Below are 25,324 nucleotides of genomic sequence, written 5' to 3'. Positions count from 1 at the left end.
ACAAGTTGCAACTGTAAGCTACAGTAGTACACGAGCAATGCAAACTTTCATTGGGATCTGAAAATGTAGCATACCTGGAAGCGAAAAACCCCACAATGAATTTCATGTACTTTCAACAATAAGCTAGAGACGTTGTGCTATATTTAAAATAAAAAGATGTTAGGGCACAATGGAGTTGCTATATGAGCAATAAAACACAAGCCTCTTCTGCTAGCAGATAAAGCCAATTATATTTTTAGTAGAAGTTGAGTGCTTAATGCAAATCAGATATTGTCATTGCAAGAACAAGGTTAAATAAATCAATGAAAAAATCCAAAACTATACAGTATTGTTCAAAATAATAGCAGTACAATGTGACTAACCAGAATAATCAAGGTTTTTCGTGTATTTTTTTATTGTTACGTGGCAAACAAGTTACCAGTAGGTTCAGTAGATTCTCAGAAAACAAATGAGACCCAGCATTCATGATATGCACGCTCTTAAGGCTGTGCAATTGGGCAATTAGTTGAATTAGTTGAAAGGGGTGTGTTCAAAAAAATAGCAGTGTGGCATTCAATCACTGAGGTCATCAATTTTGTGAAGAAACAGGTGTGAATCAGGTGGCCCCTATTTAAGGATGAAGCCAACACTTGTTGAACATGCATTTGAAAGCTGAGGAAAATGGGTCGTTCAAGACATTGTTCAGAAGAACAGCGTACTTTGATTAAAAAGTTGATTAGAGAGGGGAAAACCTATAAAGAGGTGCAAAAAATGATAGGCTGTTCAGCTAAAATGACCTCCAATGCCTTAAAATGGAGAGCAAAACCAGAGAGACGTGGAAGAAAACGGAAGACAACCATCAAAATGGATAGAAGAATAACCAGAATGGCAAAGGCTCAGCCAATGATCACCTCCAGGATGATCAAAGACAGTCTGGAGTTACCTGTAAGTACTGTGACAGTTAGAAGACGTCTGTGTGAAGCTAATCTATTTTCAAGAATCCCCCGCAAAGTCCCTCTGTTAAAAAAAAGGCATGTGCAGAAGAGGTTACAATTTGCCAAAGAACACATCAACTGGCCTAAAGAGAAATGGAGGAACATTTTGTGGACTGATGAGAGTAAAATTGTTCTTTTTGGGTCCAAGGGCCACAGGCAGTTTGTGAGACGACCCCCAAACTCTGAATTCAAGCCACAGTACACAGTGAAGACAGTGAAGCATGGAGGTGCAAGCATCATGATATGGGCATGTTTCTCCTACTATGGTGTTGGGCCTATTTATCATACCAGGGATCATGGATCAGTTTGCATATGTTAAAATACTTGAAGAGGTCATGTTGCCCTATGCTGAAGAGGACATGCCCTTGAAATGGTTGTTTCAACAAGACAATGACCCAAAACACACTAGTAAACGGGCAAAGTCTTGGTTCCAAACCAACAAAATTAATGTTATGGAGTGGCCAGCCCAATCTCCAGACCTTAATCCAATTGAGAACTTGTGGGGTGATATCAAAAATGCTGTTTCTGAAGCAAAACCAAGAAATGTGAATGAATTGTGGAATGTTGTTAAAGAATCATGGAGTGGAATAACAGCTGAGAGGTGCCACAAGTTGGTTGACTCCATGCCACACAGATGTCAAGCAGTTTTAAAAAACTGTGGTCATACAACTAAATATTAGTTTAGTGATTCACAGGATTGCTAAATCCCAGAAAAAAAAAATGTTTGTACAAAATAGTTTTGAGTTTGTACAGTCAAAGGTAGACACTGCTATTTTTTTGAACACACCCCTTTCAACTAATTGCCCAATTGCACAGCCTTAAGAGCGTGCATATCATGAATGCTGGGTCTTGTTTGTTTTCTGACAATCTACTGAACCTACTGGTAACTTGTTTGCCACGTAGCAATAAAAAAATATACTAAAAACCTTGATTATTCTGGTTAGTCACATTGTACTGCTATTATTTTGAACAATACTGTATAAATTAAAACTAATAAAAAAATAAAACAAAATCAAAAACTATAAACAAACAAAACAAATAAAATGATAATTAAATTAAACCAAATAAATAATCAAATAAATAATCAATAAAATAATCTTTATGGTAAAATTTACCAAAATTAAACCAAACAAAAGGAAATACAAAACAAAATCTAAAATGAAAAAATAAAAATGAAAACAAATGAAATAAGAAACTAAAGAAAAAACACAAAAAAATTAAGTAAATGAATGATAATTAAACCAAACAAATATCAAAATCTTTAAAGTAAAAAAAAAATAAAAATAAAAAATAAATAAATAAAAGATATAATAATAATAATAATAATAATAATAATTAAATCAACCAAACAAATCCTCTTTAAAAAAACTTTTTTCTAAATGGCTTGCTAATGACACGTTCTCCAAACAACTAACTAAAACTGTCCAACTGTCTAATGAGCGTTTCTAATGGAATGAAAAGTGGAACAGTTCTCAGTGATATGTGAACTAAGGATAATAGTTGACCTCTATGGGTGATGTGCAACAGGATGAGCAGGTTTATTTTCACACAACTGGAACCCTTTTTGACCAAACATCTCGGAAAGGAGCCGTTGATTTTAAAATGCAAAATAAACCCCAGTGCTAAAATGTAAATAGATGTATTACAACGGTATGATGCAAGTAAACCAGAGAGAGCTAGAGTTATAATAGAGATGAACTGCACTAATGAACCGTTCTATAGCGCTGTGGGAGGATTCCTGGTGTCCAGTAACCGAGGAAACGTCACAGACACGACCCTGTCCGACCTCTGCGCCCTTGTACCTCCTTCCTGTCTGTCTCTCGTTCCCTCTCTCACTGAGGAGGACCCACGTGCCTGATACACTGCCATCTGCCTCCCATTTACACAGCCTATTATACAACAATCAACCGTTTAGCACACACCCTCACACACGGGGACCCCATTTAGCACCGAGAAGCACACATACCCCCCGTCCCACCAGGAGGCCCCTCTTTTACTCCCAAACTCTGTCGCTCACACACAATGGCCACCATTTAGCCATGACAGCATCAGACACAAGAGCCATCAGGGCCACTGCTAACCAACTGGAGTCACATCTGACACACACACACACACACACACACACACACACGTTACATTACACACAGAAAGATAGAACGACAGATAGAAAGATAAAACGATAGATAGAAAGATAAAACGATAGATAGAAAGATAAAACGATAGATAGAATGACAGAAAGATAAAACGACATAGATAGATAGATAGAAGAAATAGAAAGATAGATGATAGAACGACAGAATGATAGATAGATAGATAGATAGATAGATAGATAGATAGATAGAACAACAGGACGATAAATAGATAGAATGACAGAATGATAGACATACAGACAGACAGATAGAAAAAGAAATAGAACGATACATGATAGAACGATAAAACAACAGAACGATAGAATGACAGAATGATAGATAGATAGATAGAGAACGACAGAATGATAGATAGATAGATAGATATAGATAGTACAAGTAAAAGAAGGATAGATGATAGACAGAACGATAGATAGAATGACAGAATGATAGAACGATAGATAGATAGAAAGAACGATAGACAGATCAATAGAACGATAGACAGATAGATATATAGATAGATAGATAGAACGATAGATATATAGATAGATAGAAAGAATGATAGAATGATAGAACGATAGAAAGAACGATAGAACGATAGAAAGAACGATAGATAGATATATAGATAGATAGATAGACAGATAGATACAGATAGAATGAAAGATAGAACGATAGACAGACAGACAGATAGACAGATAGATGGATAGAACGATAGACAGATAGAACGATAGATAGATAGAAAGATAGATAGATAGACAGACAGATAGAACGATAGATAGATAGAACGATAGATAGAACGATAGATAGAACGATAGATAGACAGACAGACAGACAGAAGCACAGACGGGCCGATATACGAACAGACATACAGTATATTGATAGTTCTATAGACAGACAGATATTATATATATATATATATATATATATATATATATATATATATATATACACACACACACACACACACACACACACAGGTATTTATCAGATGTAGTGTATTATATCTGTGCTGTCAGTGTGCTGCTGACACTCAGATCTCTCAGTCCCTGCGGCTCTACTAATGGAGTCAGTTTATAAAAGTCTTATTTACACACGCACTTAACACGGCCCTGAGGCACAACGGGTGTGTGTGTGTGTGTGTGAGAGATTTAACCCAAAGCCACTACATTCACATGATTTCAGTGGTCTCTAAACATACATACACAAATACAGACAAACACACAGTATAATTACAGGAGCAGGTCCTGATACTGGACAGTTATTCGGTTTAACTCTTTCTATCTGTCGCTCATTCTCACATAAAACAAACACACACACACACACACACACACACAGAGAGCAGCTTTACTCAGTGTGTGTGTGTGTGTGTGTGTTGTAAACGGTGCAGTTCAGGCTCTAAATGTGTCATTGGTATTCTGGTCAGTCACCATTGGGCCTCTGAACTGGATTAATTGAGGCTGTGGGAAGAAAAGCAAAGCAGAAGCCCGGCGATGGCGAGCCGGACCGCTATCGATCCACACACACACACACACACACACACACTTGCTCCTAATCAGAGAGAGACAGAGAGAGAGACTAAATGACTGTCGCCTCTTTATTCAACCTTAAAGACTGGAGTAGTAAGATTCCTGTTCACACGCAACAGTTATCATTCAGTCCACAGACAGACCTAAGAAACAGTTCTCAGACCAGTTTACTGGAGGATATTTGATTAATAACGGGCTCGATTAGTAGATTCACAAACGTGTTAATGTAAATCACAAAATAAACAACATAAACACAAAATAAATTTAAATGTACATTTATAAAACATTTAAATATTAAACAATTTTTGAAAAAGTGACATTTCCGTATGTATGGACCATGGTAGTACCTACTGTATTACTTTAATAAAAAAAATAAAAAATGACAGAGACATTGTTTTGGTACACGCAGAAATGAAAATGTATACTAACACACACACACACAATTATATAATAAATTGGCACTGAATAAGTATAAGAAAATATTACTTTTAAATATAAAACATTTCTAACATATACATTAATAAAAATAGCAATATTTTATATATATATATATATATATATATATATATATATATATATATATATATATATATATATATATATATATATAAATAAAATGGTCCTAAAATGGACTTCATATTCTTTATGTAGAATATTTCATTTCTATTTTGGGGTGACATATTTCCTTCAGATTTAGAAGCAACGTAGTCCTATGAGATTGGTACTGATCATCACTGACCCATACTGGTTAACCACTATCACTAAATGTCCTCTTCACGTATCTGCAGAAGCCAGCATTCAGAAGTTAGTCATGAAAGCAAATGTTTCGCACTGGATGCACCATATGGTAAAGCCTTATTCTGCTATCTTGTTCCTCTGTGTCCTCAAATCTACAGAGAGGGCTTTAGTCATCAATTGCCAAATGTCTGTGCCAAGCATGTTTGTGTGTGAGCATGTGTGTCTGTTTTAAGAGTCCTCTGTACTAATAGAGGTTAATGTGAGTGACCAGATGACCAGCTGTCCCTCTCCAAAATGAAGGACAAGCTTCTCTCCTCTTCCCTGAAACAAATTCCACTCACACAGCTGCGAACTAACTAACAGACAGAGGAGAAAAGTGCACCTAAACTAAAAAAGCATGCATGAAACAGTGTAGGAGAGCGGAGAACTAGAGACGGATATCACAAGACACCTCAGAAGTTAAAGTGATGACTCAGTGAAGAACATAAACAACCCTTGAGGATTTTTAAAAGGAGGACAGATGTTGATGTTGTCCTGCTTTATATAGAGTTTGGCCCCAAAAAAAAAAAAAAAAAATTAAAAGCAAGTTACAGTCACACAGTTACATACCTCTTATATGTTATTAATCAGCCACCAATAATTTTCTACTACTATCATGTTTAGATTTTTACATGTAAGATTATAAAATATATTTGTGAATATATTTGTGAATATATATATAGTATATATAGGACCAGCAGTCCTTTTAAAGCAGCAATATTCCCATTCTCATAATCCTTACAGCACTGTTTTTTTGTTAGCACTATAATGCTTCTGTGCAATAAAAAGCCAGATTAGATGACTAGTTGTTCAGTCAACTCACCAACTAACACAACACACACACACACACACACACACACTCAAAAAGCTTCTTATATGTGGAATGTCCACTACTATAACTATTTATGACTGCTGTGGTTTGGCTTGCTAAAAAACAACAACAGTGAGAATAGCTGTGATTCATTCGGTCTCTGTTTAGTAACAGAGAGAACAGAATGCTTTCCTTCTGTGATCTAGAGAAGGACAAGAACAGAGGCTCTGTTTTTCAAGCTCATTTAGGAGCGGCTCCCCTGGATTCCTGGCATTCTCAGACAGAAGCAGTGCTGCCCCCTGCTGCCAAACAGAAGACCCCACAAACACCCAGATCCACTAAATACCCGGGCCAATCAGCTCTACCGGACCAGCAGATAGTCTTAAATACTGAAAGTGCATGACTTTGTGCATAAATAGCTAATAATGGCTAGGAGAAGGCCTCTACAACAAAATAATACTACTAAAAGTTCTCCAACTTGGAAATAGAAACTATACATATTGAATCGTTGTCAGAGTTGCACATGAATGGGGTAATGAAGGGAAATACAGCCCTAAATAGAGATTTCTGAGTACAAAGGACACCAGTTTGCACTGTGAGATCTGTGTTTTACAGTCCAACACTGAGAAGCCACTCAAATGAAATATGTACCTAATTATATTGATGTGTTATTTCCTGATCAAGACTACAAGAGGCAGTTAACATCTAAACGGCCTTACAAAAATTGTTATTTACCACAACAACTCACATAGGACATCTCAGTCATTTGTTTATGCGTGTACAAGTGCCTCAGGGTTTGTAGAGGAAGGATAAAGGAGAGTTTTTTCGGGACGTCTGTTAAGAAACAGCCGCGTGATTGATGACATGCTCTCATTTGCCCGATTGCGTATTCTAAATGAAATATAGGCCTTTTCCACAGACCTGCGGGCATTGATTTCCACTCAGCCCGTGTGCGCCGTGTGTCCTTGTGAGGAAGATTTTAATGCTTCTCAAGGTGCTTTCATATTCGCTCATATTTTATAATTAAATTAGCCTGCATCAGAATGCCCCAAAGTCCAGACCAAACGTCACCGTGTTTGTGTGCATATATGAGACTGAAAGGTGTGTGTGTGTGTGTGTGTGCGCGCGTATGAAAGTGTTGGCTGCTATAGTCCTTTAAAAAAGTCAGAAGTTGTCCTATTGTAATTTCTCCACATAATATATCTTTATAAACGTTCGAAGGATTCATACAAATACATGCATCCCAAATGCTAAATTATACTCTATGCAAATTGCATTTTATGAATAAGAATTATGTTTTTTTACTTTACTTAAGAACAATTTGTCATTTTGATGACATTCCAAAAAGTAGGTTTTGTTAGATTTTGGCACCTTGCAAAGACACACCGACCCCAAAATTTACTAAAGAGGATAAAAACCTATGAGAAAAAGGTTTCAAATTAGGTGGAAAACAAAATACAAAAACTTAAAATGTAAATGTCCAAATTATTTCTAAGAAACAGGTCATTTTCTTTTACCTGTGTATGTTCTCCTGACTGGACGGGATCACACCTAGGTTGGCGACAGACACCACCTTTCTGTTCACTGATTGGCTGGAGACGTTCTCTGGCGTCATGGTAATTGTTGCCGATGACTCGTTCATGCCCAACAGTTTACCTGAACACAGAGATAAACATTAGCTTTACACTCGTAATAACCTAGCCTCTCCAGAGCTATTCAGGAAACGGTTCAAAAAATCAGCAATTTGTACAATTTGTGTTTGTCTCATTATTATTTTATGTAAATTGTTCGGGGAGCTCAAGTTGGATGCAAACTTAGGAGAGCCATTGGTAAGTTTTGAGCTTATACGGTTTCTGTTGTATATAGCAGCAGGTGCTTTTTTATGTACTTGAAAGATGAAAAATGTTCAAAAGTGTAGATTTTTAAAGTTTCCAAAAGTCTTCTGCGCAGCAAAAACATTCTATTACTTACAGTGCACATTATTTTCAGTATTTACTCCAGTCACATGATTCTTCAGAAATCATTCTAATATGCTGGTTTGCTGCTCTAGAAACATTTATTATTAGCAATGTTTTTAAAAAGCTGCTTAATGTTTTTTAATTCAGAATTATTTAATGAAAAGAAAGTTCAAAAGAACAGCATCTAAAATATAAATATTTTCTAACATTATAAATGTCTTTAATGTCACTTTTAATTGACACTTTAATGTCACCTTATGGAATAAATGTATTCATTTCTACTGAGTCCCAAACTTTTGAATGACGATATGTATATAATAAAAGAAATAATGCCAAAAAAGTTAATAAAAAAAAAAAGCAATATTTACGTAAAACGATTTGAGAGGTACTAAAGAGGGACCAAAATTTCTGTATGTCAAAGTATCTTATGTGCTCCACTGGATGACTGAATTTTCATTTCTGAATGAATTATCTCTTTTACCTTAAAACCTTAAAACGTGAATAGATGTACTTAAACTAAAGGAAACACTGTTCTGCATAAACGGCTTAAAAATGAAAGTGTACCTCTGATTCGTAGCAAGACAAACCTAGCATGTATACGTGTGCATTCTTTCATATGTAACATCTGACGCGCACAGAACGAAAGATACAGGTGGTCAAAACAATCTCGGCCTTCGGTAAGAGCATGTGTTATTTGTGAGCTGTGTTGGACCACTAGACTTGATTAAGACTAAAACTACCGGAGAAACGCTACGGCCGTGGAGGACATTAGCTGGAGACGTGAATAAGCCTCGTCGAACGGTAACAAGCACATAAAAGCAGCACGCCGCTGCTCCTTAACAAGCTTCTTCAGAGAAACACGCGCAGACAATATGGCTTAATGCGTCCAAACTGGACTAAATGAAAATGTTGTGTTGCACGGACTGGGTGCTTTTCTTTCTGAAAGGCACAACTGCGACCCACTTCAGCTTGGCTTTCAAACGGTGCAAATGAGAGAGTGCACAGTGATACGTGCAAACACACACACACACACACACACACATGCACACGCTCTCTCGTTTAGGGGGCAAGGTTTCGAGAGTGCTCATTTAAAGTCTTAAATCTGTCCATTAGGCTCTATTGTAGAGAAAAAGTGGAGTAAATGAATATAGCGTGGCTTATGCTAAAAGCCTTTGCCACAGCAACCAATTAAGAATAAATGATTGGCTATAAAAAGAGCCTTACTTCCTGTTCCTCGTCTGTAAATAGTGAGGCGGGAAGCACTCTCTTCACTCATTAAAATGTGCGCGTACGCGTGTCGTCCCGAGTGAAAGTATAGGCGGCTCTCTAAAAAGACAAGGCAGGAATCCATTGAGCGTAAATGAAAAATCAAACCCGCCGTTTCTTTCAAAGAGCGTCTACTTCATTATGTCGGCCTAATGTTGGGCCGTAAAGTGGAGAAAGGTATTCGAACGGGCCAGTTTGTGTGTGTGTGTGTATTCCCAAAAGGTATCCGAACAAGTCAGATGAACGCTAAACCAAGCCTTTTACTTCTTGGTTTCCATTTATTTGGTTTTCTCGTGCTTGTGTTTGCTTTTATCAGCTGAAACGGTTTGTTGCTTAAAGGAAGAGGGAACGAATTTGACCAAAAAAAGTTTAAAGGTGAAGTGTGTATTTCTGCATTACTAACGTTGACATGAAAATGAACAAATGACTGTTTTCAAACAGGTTTCCATACCCAGTCTGTCACTGGTCAGAAAAATTGACAGCCCTACTCCAAATTGATAAAACATCGGCTGCATATATCAAAATCTGAAACACCCTAATACAAACACACACCAAAAAAGATTAAATGTATTAAAAATGTATTTAAGAATTCTCACTCAAAAACGGCATACTCCAATAACAGGAGGAAAGCATGGCTTTTTTTATATGAAATATTTGTTATATTTTAATAAATGACTGTCATTGGTCAAACAAACAGATAGTCCACATGGGATTTCATTCAAAATACACTCTCAGGAAAAAAAAAAAAAAAGGTACAAAAGATGTCACTGGGGTGGTACCTTTTCAAAAAGGTACACTTTTGTACCTTATAGGTACTAATTTGTACATTTTAGTTTCTTTTCAGTCGGTCACTCTTGACGACCGATGAAATAATGATATCCCAATTTTGTCGGTATCCCAATTTTGTGAAATCTCCATTCCCTCCTTCAGGGAACGAGGGTTACCATACATAACCAAGACGGTACTTATATGTATCTTTAAGGTACCAATATGGACTCTTTAGGTACAAAGTTGTGCCTTTTGAAAAGGTAACACCCTTTTGTAACTACTTTTTATTTTGATATTTTCCATTTTTACTTTAAATTTAAAGTGGTAGTAATTTTGTTGTATACTTTTGTCATTTTTATAATTTTTTAATCGTCTAATAATTTTTTTTATAACATTTTATTCCAGTAAAAATTGTTATTGCAGTTTATCTAGTTACAATTTATTTAGTACATTACGGTAAATTATTTCAACATTCATTTATTTTCTTGCATCAAAAATGTTTAGCTTTTTTCCGTAAACTATAATAACCCTTATTTATACTACAGTATCTAGAACATACTTTAACAGCAGCAAATTAATTACTTGTTCAAGAGAAATATGAAGGAATTTACACTTTCAGACTGCCATTGAAAGTGAACAGTAAAACGTATTTTAAGATTTAAAAAATTATAAATATGCTCTGGACAATGTTAAAAGCTAAGAGAGCAGATTTTTTTTAAAAGGTGTTCATATCAATCAGTTTCTCGCAAAATAATGCTTAAACATCTAGGACCTCCGGGGTCCTGCGGAGAACAGGTCAGACACGTCAGTTCTAGTTCTCCTTGGACAACTTGTGTTGGTTGAACATGTGAAGTATACTGTGTGTCAGATTTGCCTATCTGAGCTTTCTGCATCAGCGGTTATATTCAGAGGGACAGTTCAAAGAGCAGTGACAGTATTTCATGAGATATTTTCTGTGCATTTAAATAACCAGATTTAAATGTAAAGAGTTTTTTTTTCAAACGTTCACGCCTGTCACCAGCATTCAGCTTGTTCATCAACTAAACATCACAAACATAGTCATACAAGTGGTGAACATCTGAACTGATCATAAGCAGTTTTTCAAGGACGCACTGGTTAGTCTGGGCAATACATTGAATTTTAATGATACATTTGCAATAGCAGAAAATTATCATCACAATTTCAAAAATACTTTTTTTTTTCTTTTCCTCATCAAGTTTTCTAAAGATTGTCATTGAACTCGTTTCTTAACCATCCTTACTTCACAACTTGCATGACAATGTAAAGAACTAAATGTTTTAATACAGTCTATGACCATCTTTTGAGTTTGTAAGTTCAATACATTTCAGTGAATCAGTAAATCAGTTTAACATTTTGTTTTGCAACATTTCACAACTAGGACACTTTTCAGTACACTGCTACATTCATAAAAAAGGTATCATTCTTCTATTTGAATCTAGATTAATCTATCTTCAAATGGCTTTTATTACAATCCTTATTTTTTGAGAGTGGAGTGTGCTGTAGATGTTTCTGAAGAAGTGTTATTTCTTGGTGTTTACAGCCTCAGTGTTGTGTTGTGGAAGTGCTAAGAGGTGTTTGTATTACCCTGCTCTTTGCTGAAGTCTGCTTCACTCACGGTGATGGGCAGCAGCAGCTCTCCTACCGCAGGCTGGATGGACACGCTGAATTCATCTTCTTTAGTACTGAAAGAAAAGAGAACAGCACCAGAAGGTCACCACACACCTGTCCATCTTTGTGTTTCCCTTCTAAATAATCGCTACTCGTCAAAAGTTTGTGCGCTTGGTAAGAGAGTTTAGGGAAAAAAAGTATACTTTTATTAAGTAAGGATGCATTCAAATGATCAAAAGTGACCGAAAACACATCAACACGGCTGAAGTAAATTTCATTTTCAGAGTTCAAAGTTCAAAAGTTTTTGAACTTTCTTTTATCAAAGGGTTCTTAATTACCATGTTTTCACACAAAAATACGAAGCAGCACAACCGTTTTCAACACCGACAATAATAAAACAGGTTTCTCGAGTGGCAATCATCAGTATATCAGAATGATTTCTGAAGGATCATGTGACACTGAAGACTGGAGTAATGATGCTGAAAATTCAGCTTTGTATAACAAAAATAACAAATTTTAAAATATATTAAACTAGAAAAAATTTATTTTAAACCACAAAAATATTTCACAATTTGTAATCAAATATAATTTTTTATAAAATAATTGTAAGAGACTTCTAAACATTTAAAAATCTAACCACAAATTTTTGAACAGCAAATGGTATTTAATACAATACAAAGTATTATAGTATGTAAACTTTTATTTTATGGACATTTTATGTCTACTTAAGGAATGTCTTCTTCAGCTCAGTAATGTGATATATTTTTACATTTCTGAGTAAGGAAAAAAAGACCAGGAATATGTAAAAAGTAAGTAAACATGATAAATTCTGTTGTCACATGAACTAAAAAAAAATTATATGATACAAAAAAAAAATTTCAGGGAAGTTGTAGCAGTATTTCACAGTTTTTGAACAAGTCAAAACATTTTACATCCACGAGAGTGACTGAAACACAATCTATTTGGTTTTCGGACCCTCCTCTCATCCCAAAAGAGTAAAAGAATAAAGTTATTGATTGTCAGCTTTGCCAATTGACTTTGTAAGTAGCCAATTAGCTGGGAAACAGAACTGTTATTACCAACCTACTGGATCAATCATCACTGATCCGCACAGAGAAAGAAAGAAAGAAAGAAAGAAAGAAAGAAAGAAAGAAGGAAAGAATGAAAGAAAGAAAGAAAGAAAGAAGGAAAGAAAGAAAGAAAAAAAGAAAGACATAGAAAGACAAAGAAAGGAAGAAAGAAAGAAAGAAAGAAAAAAAGAAAAAAGAAAGAAAGACAGAGAAAGAAATGGGAGACAGAAGGATAACAGTCATTTCTATTTTCGTATTGATTAACATCATCAATGTTCGTGGCCTGCCATGGGAAAGATGACTGTCAGGTACTCTGACAAAAAAAGACTGAAATCGGACATTAAGTTGCCATCATGAAAAGCGGCAGGCTGAGCCAATAAGGAGAGCATCCAGGAGCGGGAGAACAGGGGCACCACGGAGATCAGGTGATGAGGGGAAACGGGTTTGAAAAAGATTCAGAGACCAAATAAGCATGCTAAGGATCAATGTGCAGAGTAAATCCAGGTATTACGGCATAATCTCATGACGTAGCTGTGATAGAGAGCGGCCAAATCCCTCCTTAAACTGACTCCTTGAGCTCGGCTTTGGTCCAGGGCCACAGACACGAGTGCAGGCCTGACCTGCGCCCACTCGTCTCCATGTCATTGAACTCACATTGGCTCCATTAGCACACATAATCTACCGGTGGCCCGCTCACTCCCTCCCTCTCTTCAGCTCGGCTGTTTATGGTGATGTTATTCACGCCTGGCTATTTCTCTGTATCGATCACAAAAGCCTCCGGCATAATCGAAAAGAGAAAAAACAATTACAAGCTTTGTGGAGAAGTGTAATCACTTTAAATTAGATTATTTAAAAAATGTAATGCATATTATTACCATTCACAAGATCCGGTAATAATTTATTTTTTAAAACGTATTGAAAGGGGGAACAATTAATTTTGTCTTATTTCGACCCTGTGTAAGGGATAATGAACAATACTAATTTAATCTGTATAATGACATGCTAGCGCCATCATAACGTGGACAGATTTGGAGTGTGTATTAATGTTTTTGCTGAACGTAGTTTTTAGAGGAAAGTAAACACAATCGTGCCTCGTGCTCAGATGTATCAAAGTGGCCTGATATAAGGGTTTAAGCGCTACTGAAGCGTAATGACTCGAGGTAAGGATGGAAATTGCTAGATTTAAAGATTGTGGCTCCTCTTAATGTTGGTTGTATATGATATGTAGTGAACTGTTACCACAGCTGGAAGTTTGCAGCTTGTGTGGAGTCATTGAAGTCAACGCCCATGGACACGGTTACTGACGCCTGCGGCTCCAAACGCTCTGAAGACAGAGAGAAAGATCTGTCAGCACACTGTCTGAACAATCAAAACCATAAGATCAATCTAATTCTGCAGAGAGAGAGGAAAAAAAAAAAAAAAAAAAAAAAAAAATTATATATATATATATATATATATATATATATATATATATATATATATAAATCAAAGCAAGGAAGAAAAGAGAGAAGAATGGATTGGAAGTATAAAAGATACACTAAAGTAAGTAAAGGAGGATGGATGGATGGAATGAAAAAAGGAAAGAAGGGCAAAAAAACTAAGGAACAAAAGAGGGAAAATGGAAAAAAGGGATGGAGGATAAGCGGAAGGAAGTAAAGAAAAAACTTAAAAATGGAAAGAAGTAAATGAGGGGAAAGCAAGGTTGGAAGGATGGAAGTAAGAAAAAGAATGAAGAAAATAAAAAAGCAAGGACGGATAGAAAGAAAGGAAGAAGGATGAACTAAAGGAGGGGAAAAAAGAAGCAAGGGTGGATAGAAAAAAAGGATGCACAAAAGGAAGTAAAGAGAAGGATGGGAGAAAGGAAGGATGGAATGAAGGAAAAAACAAAGAAAGGAAGGGCAAAACACAAAGAAAGAAAGAAAGCAATATGAAAAAGTGAGGAAGAATGAGCAGATGGAATGAAGAAAAGAGAAGGAATGAATTTAGGGGAAAAACATGGAATATAAAATATGGGGATGCAAGGTCAGAAAAACGGAAGAAAGAAAATAGATGAATGAAGGAAAGAAAAAGAAGAAAGCGAGGATAGATAGGAAGATTGAAGGATGAACTAAGGGAAGTAAAGAAAGAAGGAAGGAAGAATAGATGGATGGAAGATGGAAAAAACAAGGAAGGAAGGATGAATGGAAGAAAGAAGAGAGAAGGTTGAAATGGATGAAAAAATTTAATAAAGAAGGGATGAAGCATGGAAGGAAGTAAAGAAGAAAAAGAAAAATCAGAGGGATGGGAGAAAGGTAAAACAGAAAGAAGGCATGAAGGAAAGAAAGGAAAATGGGCAAACAGAAAATGAGGAAGTAAAGATATAAAAAGGAAGACAGTATGGATGGCTGGAAGAAAAAAAACTAAGAAAGAAAGTCAAAATTAAGCAAGTAAAGATGGAAAGAAGCAAGAAAGGATGAAAAGCAAGAAGAAAGAAATTAAAGAAGGAATGCAGTAAAGAAAGCTAGGAGACTGGAAGGAAGAAATAATGAAATCCAGGAGGGAAGGAAGAAAAGACAAAAGAAAAGGAAGGGGGGAAAAAGGAACAAAGCAAAAAAGAATAGAAAGAAATGCCAAAATGAAGAATGTTAAGAAGGTCAGAAGAAGTTAAAGAAAACCACAATGATGGAAGGAGGAAATAACAGAATGAAGGAAGTAACTAAGCAAGAAAAAACAGAAGAAGGGAACAAAGGAGGAAGGAATAAAGGAAAAAAGGGAGAAAGGACAGAAGGAAGAATGGAATGAAAAAGAGGGGAGTGAAATAGTTGGTGCAAAGTTGAACTGTGAAAGTGCAGCACTGTGTAAAGAAGCTTGATGTGTTCTTGATTCCTCCCAGCCATGAAATTCATCTTTGTGATGCTTTAACAACACAAGCATGGTTCAAATTAATGTTATAAACCCCAAACCTGTCCAGTGAATGACTCAAACTGCTTTGAGACAGAGAACGAGAGAAACACAGGGAATGTAAGTGTGTGTTTGTGTTGTGCACCACTGTGAGCCGTGTCTGATGAGAGGACCTCTGCTAATCGATACACTGTCTGAAATCATATCAGCTGCATTAATACAGGCTGAAGGTGTGTGTGTGTGCTGGACAAGTCTCAGCTGGACAGTCTGATTAATAACTAATATTTATCAATGTCTAATTTAATTGTTAATAGTTAATAAACACGTTAAAAATACATGGGCTGCCTTCTTGAATTCTACAAAATGTAAAGGTCTATGATTAAGATAAGACAAGAAAGACTCAACTAAAGATTGAAAATAGGACCACAAAATCCCTGACTGGAAGATAGAGAGAAAAAATAAAGACAAAATATAAACCAATGTAAAAATAAATAAATACCTACAGCAAAAATTGTATTAAATAAATAAATAAAAATAGTATCAAAGCACAAAATAATAATAATAATAATAATAATAATAATAATAAAAATAATAATAGTAATAATAATTATAATAATAATAATGCCTGTAAAACAGAATTCAAATAAAAAATAAAAAACTAATTGTAAAAAAAAAAAACTGTACTAAGTATAATGTAAAAAAACATCTATAATTTAAAATAAATAAAATGTAAATAAAAACTGTTTTTTAATAATCCATGAATTGTTAAATAAACAATTACTCAAATAAATACACAAATTGTAAAAAAAAAACCTTAATTAAAATTAACAAAAAAAACTAATATATTAGAAAATAAAATGATGAATAAACAAATAAACACATAAATAAATACCCTAAGTAAAATAAACACCTAATGTAAAAAATATATATTTAATAAAAATAAATAAATAATAATAGGAATGCCTAATGCACAAAAAAATAAGAATACCCAACACAAAAAGAGCATCTATGATTAATAAATAAATATGAAAGTAAATAAGCAGCAGTTGCCGAATAGGTGTTGATATTGATAAGCGTGACTGTTCATGTTGTACTGTTCTCATGTTTGTGCCAATTTCAGAATGATTTGTACTTCAAACTCTTCATTCAAAATCAAGAAAGAGCACAGCAATCCGGTTCTCCATGTTATGACCCCTGTACATCACACATTCACAGCTAGTCCTGTTCATCTCCATTTATTCACGTGTAAAGCTCACCGATAGCATTAAAGCGGTGGATGTTTTGTCCAGTTGAACTCTTCTCAGAGATGTGGATGTTCTCCAGGGCTTGGTCACTACTGTTGCTTAGCGTCAGCTGCAGGGATACCATGCTGTTGCCATAGATACAGGGCTGCCGGGTGAAGCGGTACTGGGCGGACAAACCTTTACCCGTCATCCTGTGGAGCAGCTCATGGGAGGTTTCCGGCACAAACACGGGAGAACTCGCCTGCAGGGAGACACATACATGCCAAGAAATGGCGTCAAACTGACAAACGAGAAATGCATAAAGACAGAGAAGAGAACACCTGCAGTTGGCAACAAACTGATCAGCAACAGTGCCTTCTGGATAATTTGTGGTTGTAAATAAGTCATATTCAAGACTATAGTTGGGTTGCATTGTTCCTGAATGTGTTTATTCGAAATCTTTTTTTCTTTTTTGTCTGACCAATGGAAAATGAGGAAACCTGTATGAAACAATCATTATTTTGGCAATTAATCAACAATATTTATTTTTCTGTCTGACCCATGGAAAATTATTTTGCCAATTAATTGAAACTTTAAGACCTAGAACGTGTAGAATGTCAAAGTTCATATAAATCACACAAAAATACTTATTTGCAAACAGACAGACATGAAAGTAGAAAGAAAAAGGAAGTCCATAAAGAGCCACTATCAACCCATTTCCTCCTCTTAATAAAGCCACCTTTTAACTTTTTATCTTAATGCAAAATCTCTGAGACACAGATGAAGATGATAGAGAGGCATAAGGCCATTTTCATTATGAACACATTAGCAAAACATCTTGGGAAACCTTAGCAAAATGCCTATATAATGTTAGAGTAATGCTAGGATGCTTTTTATGCAGTCTTAGGTCATTTATAAAATAAGAAGTGGAAAAAGAGCTAGATTTTTTTTTCTGAAGAAAATAGTGGTTCCACAACGCATCTGTGCTAAAGTCACCAAAACAATGCTAATGTCAGTGCATTCTGGTTGCTAAGTTGTTCTGAAAAATTGCTAGGTGGTTACACAAACAATGTCGGAGGAATTGTGTTGCAACATTAAATACTTCGGGTCAGGGTTTTGCATTAAGTGTTCTTTAAACTAAAATGCAACTCCATAACATCATGAACTCATAAACATATTTATATAAATGCTCATTACTTGTTTATGATTTCTAACCAATTCTAACAACTCTTTCCAAGACTATGAACCATATTTAAAGCTTTAATTACCAATATAAAACTAAGGTCGCACAACTATATTGGAATCGGTTATTAGCACATAAAATGGATCCAAAATACAGCAAAATTACATATAATTTAAAATAACATTTCTATTTGAAAATATTTTAAAATGTAATGCAAAGCTGGATTTTCAGCATCATTACTCTAGACTTTAGCGTCATGCGATCCTTCAGAAATCATTCAAATATGCTGATTTGCTGCTCAAGACACATTTCTTATTATTATCAGTGTTAAAAAAGGTTGAAAATGTTGCGCCGGTTCATATTTTTAGCAATCCATTTTTTTGCAGTATATTTTGATTTATAGAAAGCTAAAAAGAACAGCATTTATTTGAAACAGAAATCTTTTCTATCATTATAAATGACTTTACTGTCATTTTTAAACAGTTCAATGAATCCTTGCTATATATTGCTGCATTTCTTTCATAAAGAATATCTCCAAACTTTTGAATGATAGTGTATAAAACTGACCATCATTTCAGCTCTCAGCCATAACAAAAATAATCTGCAATTGTATCAGGAAAAATATCTCTTATGGCGCATCCCTGATTTACACTAGTTTGCTTCAAGAAAATCACTGTAAAGGCCAAGCGTCATGCCTGAAATAAGTCTTGTGACACTGGCTGCCATCAATATGACGAGTGTGGAAAGACCACTGACATCTCAATGCATTACTCCTGACTCCCTGGATTCTCTCTGGCTCGTGTGACAGCAGAACAGATCGGTGGCTGATGGCAGTTTTCTGGCTCTACACTGCACTCCTAAACACCTGGACAGGGATGACATTTCTGCTTGTAACTTATTTGTTGGCCACGGCTCGGTCTTCAACACCAGCAATCCCTCTGAGCTACGGATTCAATCTGCAATCCAACACTGGGGTATTTTCATAGAGTAATGAGAGGCATTATAAAAGCTAAAAACTGAAAATGTGCAAAGAAAAATGGCATCCTTTCACATTCTAAATTCTGAAGTACCTCAAGGCTCTATTTGTGGACCGGTATTGTTTTCACTGCTCAGTTCTGAATGCTTTAAAAATTTTAAATGTTAAAACATTAAAATGTAACAACACCAGGTCAGAATCCTCCTTTCGATTTTGCAGTAAAAAAATCTGCAGAAATATAGGAAATTGGTTTAAATATGGTAAAAAAAATTTAAATGTAGCTGAAAATTCATATTAACATTAAGTATAACATTTTGTAATATAACTGATTCTTTCATTATTAAACATATTAAAAATCAAAAATATAATAATTTCTAGCAACTATATTAAATTAATGTTAAGTTATTAAAGGGGGGCTACTATGATGTTTCATGTATTCAGAGTTGTTCACAGTGTAAAAGAGATGGATTCTCATGCTAAACATGGCCAAAGTTGAAAATAATAATTTGGATGAATGACGGAGAATTTGTGCCGAAAATCTTACTTCTAGGTTGGTACAAGTTTCAGCAGTTTTTTTTATATTGTGGATCTAATGACGTAGACGATGGTGGAACTCCTTATATGAGCATTTCTCTCTGAAATTATTTTTGGTATTTTTATTTTATAAATATGATAAAACTTTTTGGAGATATTAAGGATGCAATACTACTCTATAGGTACTCGAGATTAACATGAGATTAGGTGAAACTGTGTATGTTGTGTACCCTTTAAAATTATTATTATTAAATATAATTAAATATTAAATTATTCATATAACCATAATACATTATTTTAATATTAATATTATAAAACATTATATTTTGATAATTTATTTTACAATACTTAATAATATGAAATAATATAATTATTAAATCTTGATATATAACATTAAATTATAAACAATTATATAACGGTTTAACAATGTTAATAATAATAATATGAAATATTCATTTTGATCGATGATATTGAATTATGATCATTACATTTATTTAGGAACTTATGCATTTATTATTAATACTACATTAAATATTTAAAAGTTTTATTAATATAAATCCTAATATATTATTTTATATATAGTATTAACATTATACAACATTTTAATAAATTGCATATTAAAATAAATTTAAACACAGATAAATAAGATTACATTATTAATAAATAATATCAAATTATATATATATATATATATATATATATATATATATATATATATATATATATATATATATATATATATATATATATATATATATGTATGTGTGTGTGTGTTTCAATAAAAAACACTAACAAAAGGAGGGGTATATGTACAAAAAGTGAATGATGGCCGTTCCAATTCTGTGGAAATTTGCAGAGCTTCTGTACGGGCCTGCACATCACCTACAATCACTATGGCAGATGGTGCAACCGAAACTAGACAAACCAAAATAAAATCGGTTTGAAAACCTGACAGTATGAATGAGTTGGTTAATCTGAAACAGCAGCGTTATACAAACCCAGCAGTTATGTGCAGCTGAAAGCACCTTTAGATGTGTCATATCCTTTTGTAAGCTTCCTACAAAAACACACGCATACACAGACACACCATGAATTTATAGCCGTGCTTTTGGAGGTGTCAAGCCGGTCTGTGTTGATGAAAGTAGCCGTAATGTTTACAGCATCAGATTTACCACACAGAAATGCACAGGTTGGATCCACTGTTTCATGATAACCGCTCCTGTCAGTGTCCTCATGGACTGGACGAGCCAATATACAACACATCGCTTATGATCACCAATATAACACACACACTTCACATCCTATAAAGTGGTCAACTCCGCTGGGCGGTGGAAGAGTAAATAACCGAAAGAAAAGGGTAACCTTGACCGCAGTGTCCCACACACACACTCGGACACGTCTCCCGTGTGATTGAGGGGCTCTATTATGGATGAGCTTAAAGGAAACCTCAGTGATGGATGACAACTCGCTCTAGTCACCTTCACATATCCCAGCATCCTCTCTGTCCACCTGCTGCCCAATTCTGCTGACAGATGCAAAACACATCCACTGGCTGGGACAAAGAGGGAGAGAGAGAAAGAAACCAGAGGAGGGAAAAGAAGGATAAACGGAGGACGGGAGGACATAAAGCAGAGAGAATTAAAAAATCTATTTTCTATTGCTGTTTGAAATCTAATTCATTTGTTTATGAGACCGTCTGTAAGAGAAAAATGTCATTTGGCGAGGTGTGTGCACGCATTGATCCTGTCAGATGTTAAAAGTCACCGTGATTAATATTGAAGGCTGTGCAAATAAATGTAAAGAGATAGGAGTTAGTTTCTTTGGTATAGCCAAATATGTAATGTACAAAAAGCAAATGTCTAATGTTGTGTCTTGTGGCATTTTCTGGGTAACGGATCAGTCAAAAGAACTAAAATCGAAATCACATTATGGCTCAGTACACTTATCAAATCTCAGATACTTTTTACTCAAAGTATATATTGCGTGTATATATATTGCGTTTCAGAACAAAGAGTATCACGGTGTTCATTTACACATGAGCAGCTCATGATCGGGTGTTTTCAGCATCTTAAAGCGACTCAGTTAATGCTGCAAACTCAATGTGCTTAACATCCATTTGGGAATGCTACTTGTGCCAGATTCATTTTAACATTAGCATAATTTTATTTTACATTTTTGTGAACAGATGATTACAGAATTTCACCAGATTTGTAATGAAAAGCTAAGAAAACTTGCTGTCAGCTAAACACAGAAGAGTAAAGCTTGAGGGTAAACTCTTCAGTAAAGAAATTAATACATAATGAAACTGTACTACTGTAAACTAAAATAAGATACATTATTTGCTCTGTTACAGTGCAGATGTATTACAATTATGTATACAATAATGCATAAAGATAAAATAATGTATTACAATATTACAATTATTATTATTATTAATTGTGAAACACTATCACAACTGATTCTGTATGATTTCAGCAGTTTTATTAATTTTGAACATTGAAATTTGAGGTATTTTGAGATATTTAGAAACTTGCCTTTTTTGCCTCCAGTAAAATTTTTAGTCATTTTGTCATTTTAATTATTTTATTTGTATTTATTTTTGCATTTTATTTTATTTTTTAATATTAAGTAAATTAATTAATTACATTATTAATATTCATTTCATATTACGGTTTAGTTTATACATTCTTATCTCAGTTTTAGTTTCAGTTATTTTAATACATCACGTCAGATGAAAAAAAAGAAAAATAGAGAGAAATGTTGCTTTGGCAACTAGCTGAAATAATAAAAAATATATATATATTTATATTTATTGTAGTATATATTATGTTTATAATTTAAGTAACCATAATAACCCTTTTTGAGTCCACTTTAAAGTCTAGGTCAACATCAATGCACAAAGAGATTTCTTTTGGTCACTGCAAAGGGGTTGATGCCTTTAATTTTACTCCTAAAGTTTACCATATTGATACATCTAACTTGAAAGTACATTTTAAAAATGTATACTCCTGGACCTCCCACTGTTCACCCACCCACAGTCTCACAAAATCCTGTGGGAAACACTGATACTTGCACACAATCAAATCAAAGTGTCTTCTAGTGCTCAAAACGCCATGCTAAACGTGTCCAGTGTAAAGCACATGTGATTGACAGCGCGACTCGCCGTCTCCACGTGCATTTCTACCTTGCTGCTGAGTCATAATGAGGACGGCACTGAGCGTGCTCCGAGAAGAACGGGGTCACCGTGGCAACGCTGGCCGGCTGATGGGCACCAAATGAACAAATTATGACGCGCCCCAGGTTTGTGATGGGGTCAAACGCCCCCCACCCCGCGCTGAGCCGGCGCTCACCCTCGTTCACCCCCCGCTCGCCCTACACTGACAGTTCAATTTCCCTCCAACGCCCTGCGTTCGGCCCCCATTCGCCCCGCGCTAATTATGAATGAAAAGTTATCAGCCGGCTCCCCCGGCGCACGCTTAAACAGTATTTCAGAGCAGATCCGCACGTCAAAATGTTATTAGAAACGGGAGGAGCCCAGGCAGATAGTTTGCACGCTGACCCTGGATCGGCTAAATACCACCGCTAACCGTCCCAGAATGCATCAGAGTGTCTCTCTATTTCACACACCGTTATTTCATCTGTACCCGCGCCGGCCAAAGTCACACACTCGCAGCCGTGTCGTATGAATATATTTTCATACATCTGCATGCACACGGCTAAGAAAGACCAGCTGTGTGACGTGACACGCCATAATGAATGCATGTATGTGCGAGCGAGAGAGATGAGGTTTATCCACCGTGACTAAGATTATAGCAGCCTATAATGTATTTATGCATAGCATTGACTTTAAATAAGCCCTTTCTCTTTCTCTCAATCTCACCCTTTATTTCAGCTCTGATTAGCCTGCCCGCCGAGGCTCGTGGGTAGTATTCTAATGACCTGTGCCTAACAGCTTCTAGCTGCGCAGCGGCCCGGGCCTGACGAGCCTGTCAATCAAAGCAGCGGCGCTGACACCCGCCCAACGCACCGATACAGGTCACAGGGGCAACCCTGCAGTGATGGACAGGAGGAGAATAGGAATTCTGACAGATGGAGGTTGGGAAGTTTAAAAGTTTTCTCCGACTCTGGGATCTCAAGGATTGTGTGTTATCAGAAATCATAGTTCAACCACAGCGCTGTCAGCAAGATGTCTGGAGTTTAACAGCATGCTCGTATACTCAAAGTAATAAATTAGTATGACCTTTGTATGCTTTTTTGATGCATTTTTACATTTTATTGAAAAAAAAAAAAATTATAATAATATAAGAATATCAGTGATATGGAGAATATGATGGAACTGATCAGGAAATTTAAATATATGACAAAGTTAGAAAATTTGACGTACACAAAATAAAAACTGTTTAAAATTAAAAAATATTTTTCACAATACTCTATGTAATCAATAAGACTTTATTAGCCCTGCTTTACATTTATTACTGAGCAAATATACAAATAATAATAAAAAAATGGCTCAAAATTATTTCCAGAAAAAGTAATAATAATAATAATATCAAATCAATTTTAAGCTCTTTAAGGACAAACATTGGTCAATCTGATAATAGCCAGTTCTTGAAATCTCAGTCTAAATGTTTTGAACTAGTTTAGTGCTATTTTACACAATGATTCCTTCTGGTCTAATAATACGATCATTAGACGAGCTACTAGTTTAATTAAAACTGAAATGAATAATACATAAATACATAATAATAAATAGACAGTGCACTACCTTTTAATTGTAATTGTTTTTAAAGAAATGAATACTTTATTCAGCAAGGATACATTCAATTCCTCAAAAGTGACAGTCAAAAATAAATTACAAAAGGTTTCTATTTCAGATAAATGCTGTTCTTTTCAATTTTTCAATTCATCAAAAAACCCTTGGGGAAAAAATGCTTTGAATGGTAGAGCTGCTAGCTCTAATGTAGCTATATTGTATACTGACTTTAGCTTGTGTTTACTATGCAAAAATATCTTTATGGATTCAATGTCTTTACAAATATATGCTAAAATAACCACAAAATATTACAAACAATAAGATCAAGGTCCAGATCCCGCTAAGAATCTTTAGGTTGAAATATGACAGCTGGGCAGGTCTATAAACACACCTATAGTGTGTGTGTGTGTGTGTGTGTGTGTGTGTGTGTGTGTGTGTGTGTGTGTGTGTGTTATTGTCGGGGGGTGTCTGTGGGCCGCTGGGATATTACAGTTCATGTGTCAATCCTAAAAGAGAAAGACACAGATAGTTTTTGAGAAGAAATGACCACACATGCTTCATTCATCTCTTACTGACATCTCTCCCTCCCTCTCGCTCGCTCTCTTGACATCCCTCTCTCCCTGACACAGGACTCTCACGGGAGAGGAAGGAGCCGTCATACTGCAAAAGGTCAACAATCACATACGCTGACAACACACACACAGGAGGAGAAGAAAGAGGGAAGGCAATGAAAAACCAATCTATAACACAGCAGAACAAAAAGAAATCTAGAACACATAGAAGACGTTTAGATGGACACAAACAAAAGACTGGAAGGGAAATGATAAAAAGCAAGAGGTATAATGTACAGCCCAAAATAAAACCCAAACA

At 35.3% G+C, this 25,324-nt stretch overlaps 1 protein-coding gene across 2 annotated transcripts in view; it reads right to left on the bottom strand.

Moving 5' to 3' along the window:
• The window catches only part of LOC113074199 (AP-3 complex subunit beta-1-like), a 54,278-nt gene that overhangs the window by 1,674 nt on the left and 27,280 nt on the right, over nt 1-25,324 (bottom strand). For both annotated transcript variants that reach the window (XM_026246954.1, XM_026246955.1), the window contains exons 23-26: nt 17,042-17,270; nt 14,145-14,229; nt 11,812-11,909; nt 7,732-7,870 (exon numbers count right to left, since the gene is read on the bottom strand). In XM_026246954.1, the coding sequence (XP_026102739.1) occupies nt 7,732-7,870; nt 11,812-11,909; nt 14,145-14,229; nt 17,042-17,270 (551 nt within the window). The remainder of the gene's footprint in view (nt 1-7,731; nt 7,871-11,811; nt 11,910-14,144; nt 14,230-17,041; nt 17,271-25,324) is intronic.

Source organism: Carassius auratus, unplaced genomic scaffold (genome assembly GCF_003368295.1).
Source record: "Carassius auratus strain Wakin unplaced genomic scaffold, ASM336829v1 scaf_tig00013841, whole genome shotgun sequence".
NCBI classification, from domain to species: Eukaryota; Metazoa; Chordata; class Actinopteri; order Cypriniformes; family Cyprinidae; genus Carassius; species Carassius auratus.
Note: the sequence above shows the minus strand (reverse complement) of the source record. Positions and strands in the feature narration are given on the sequence as shown.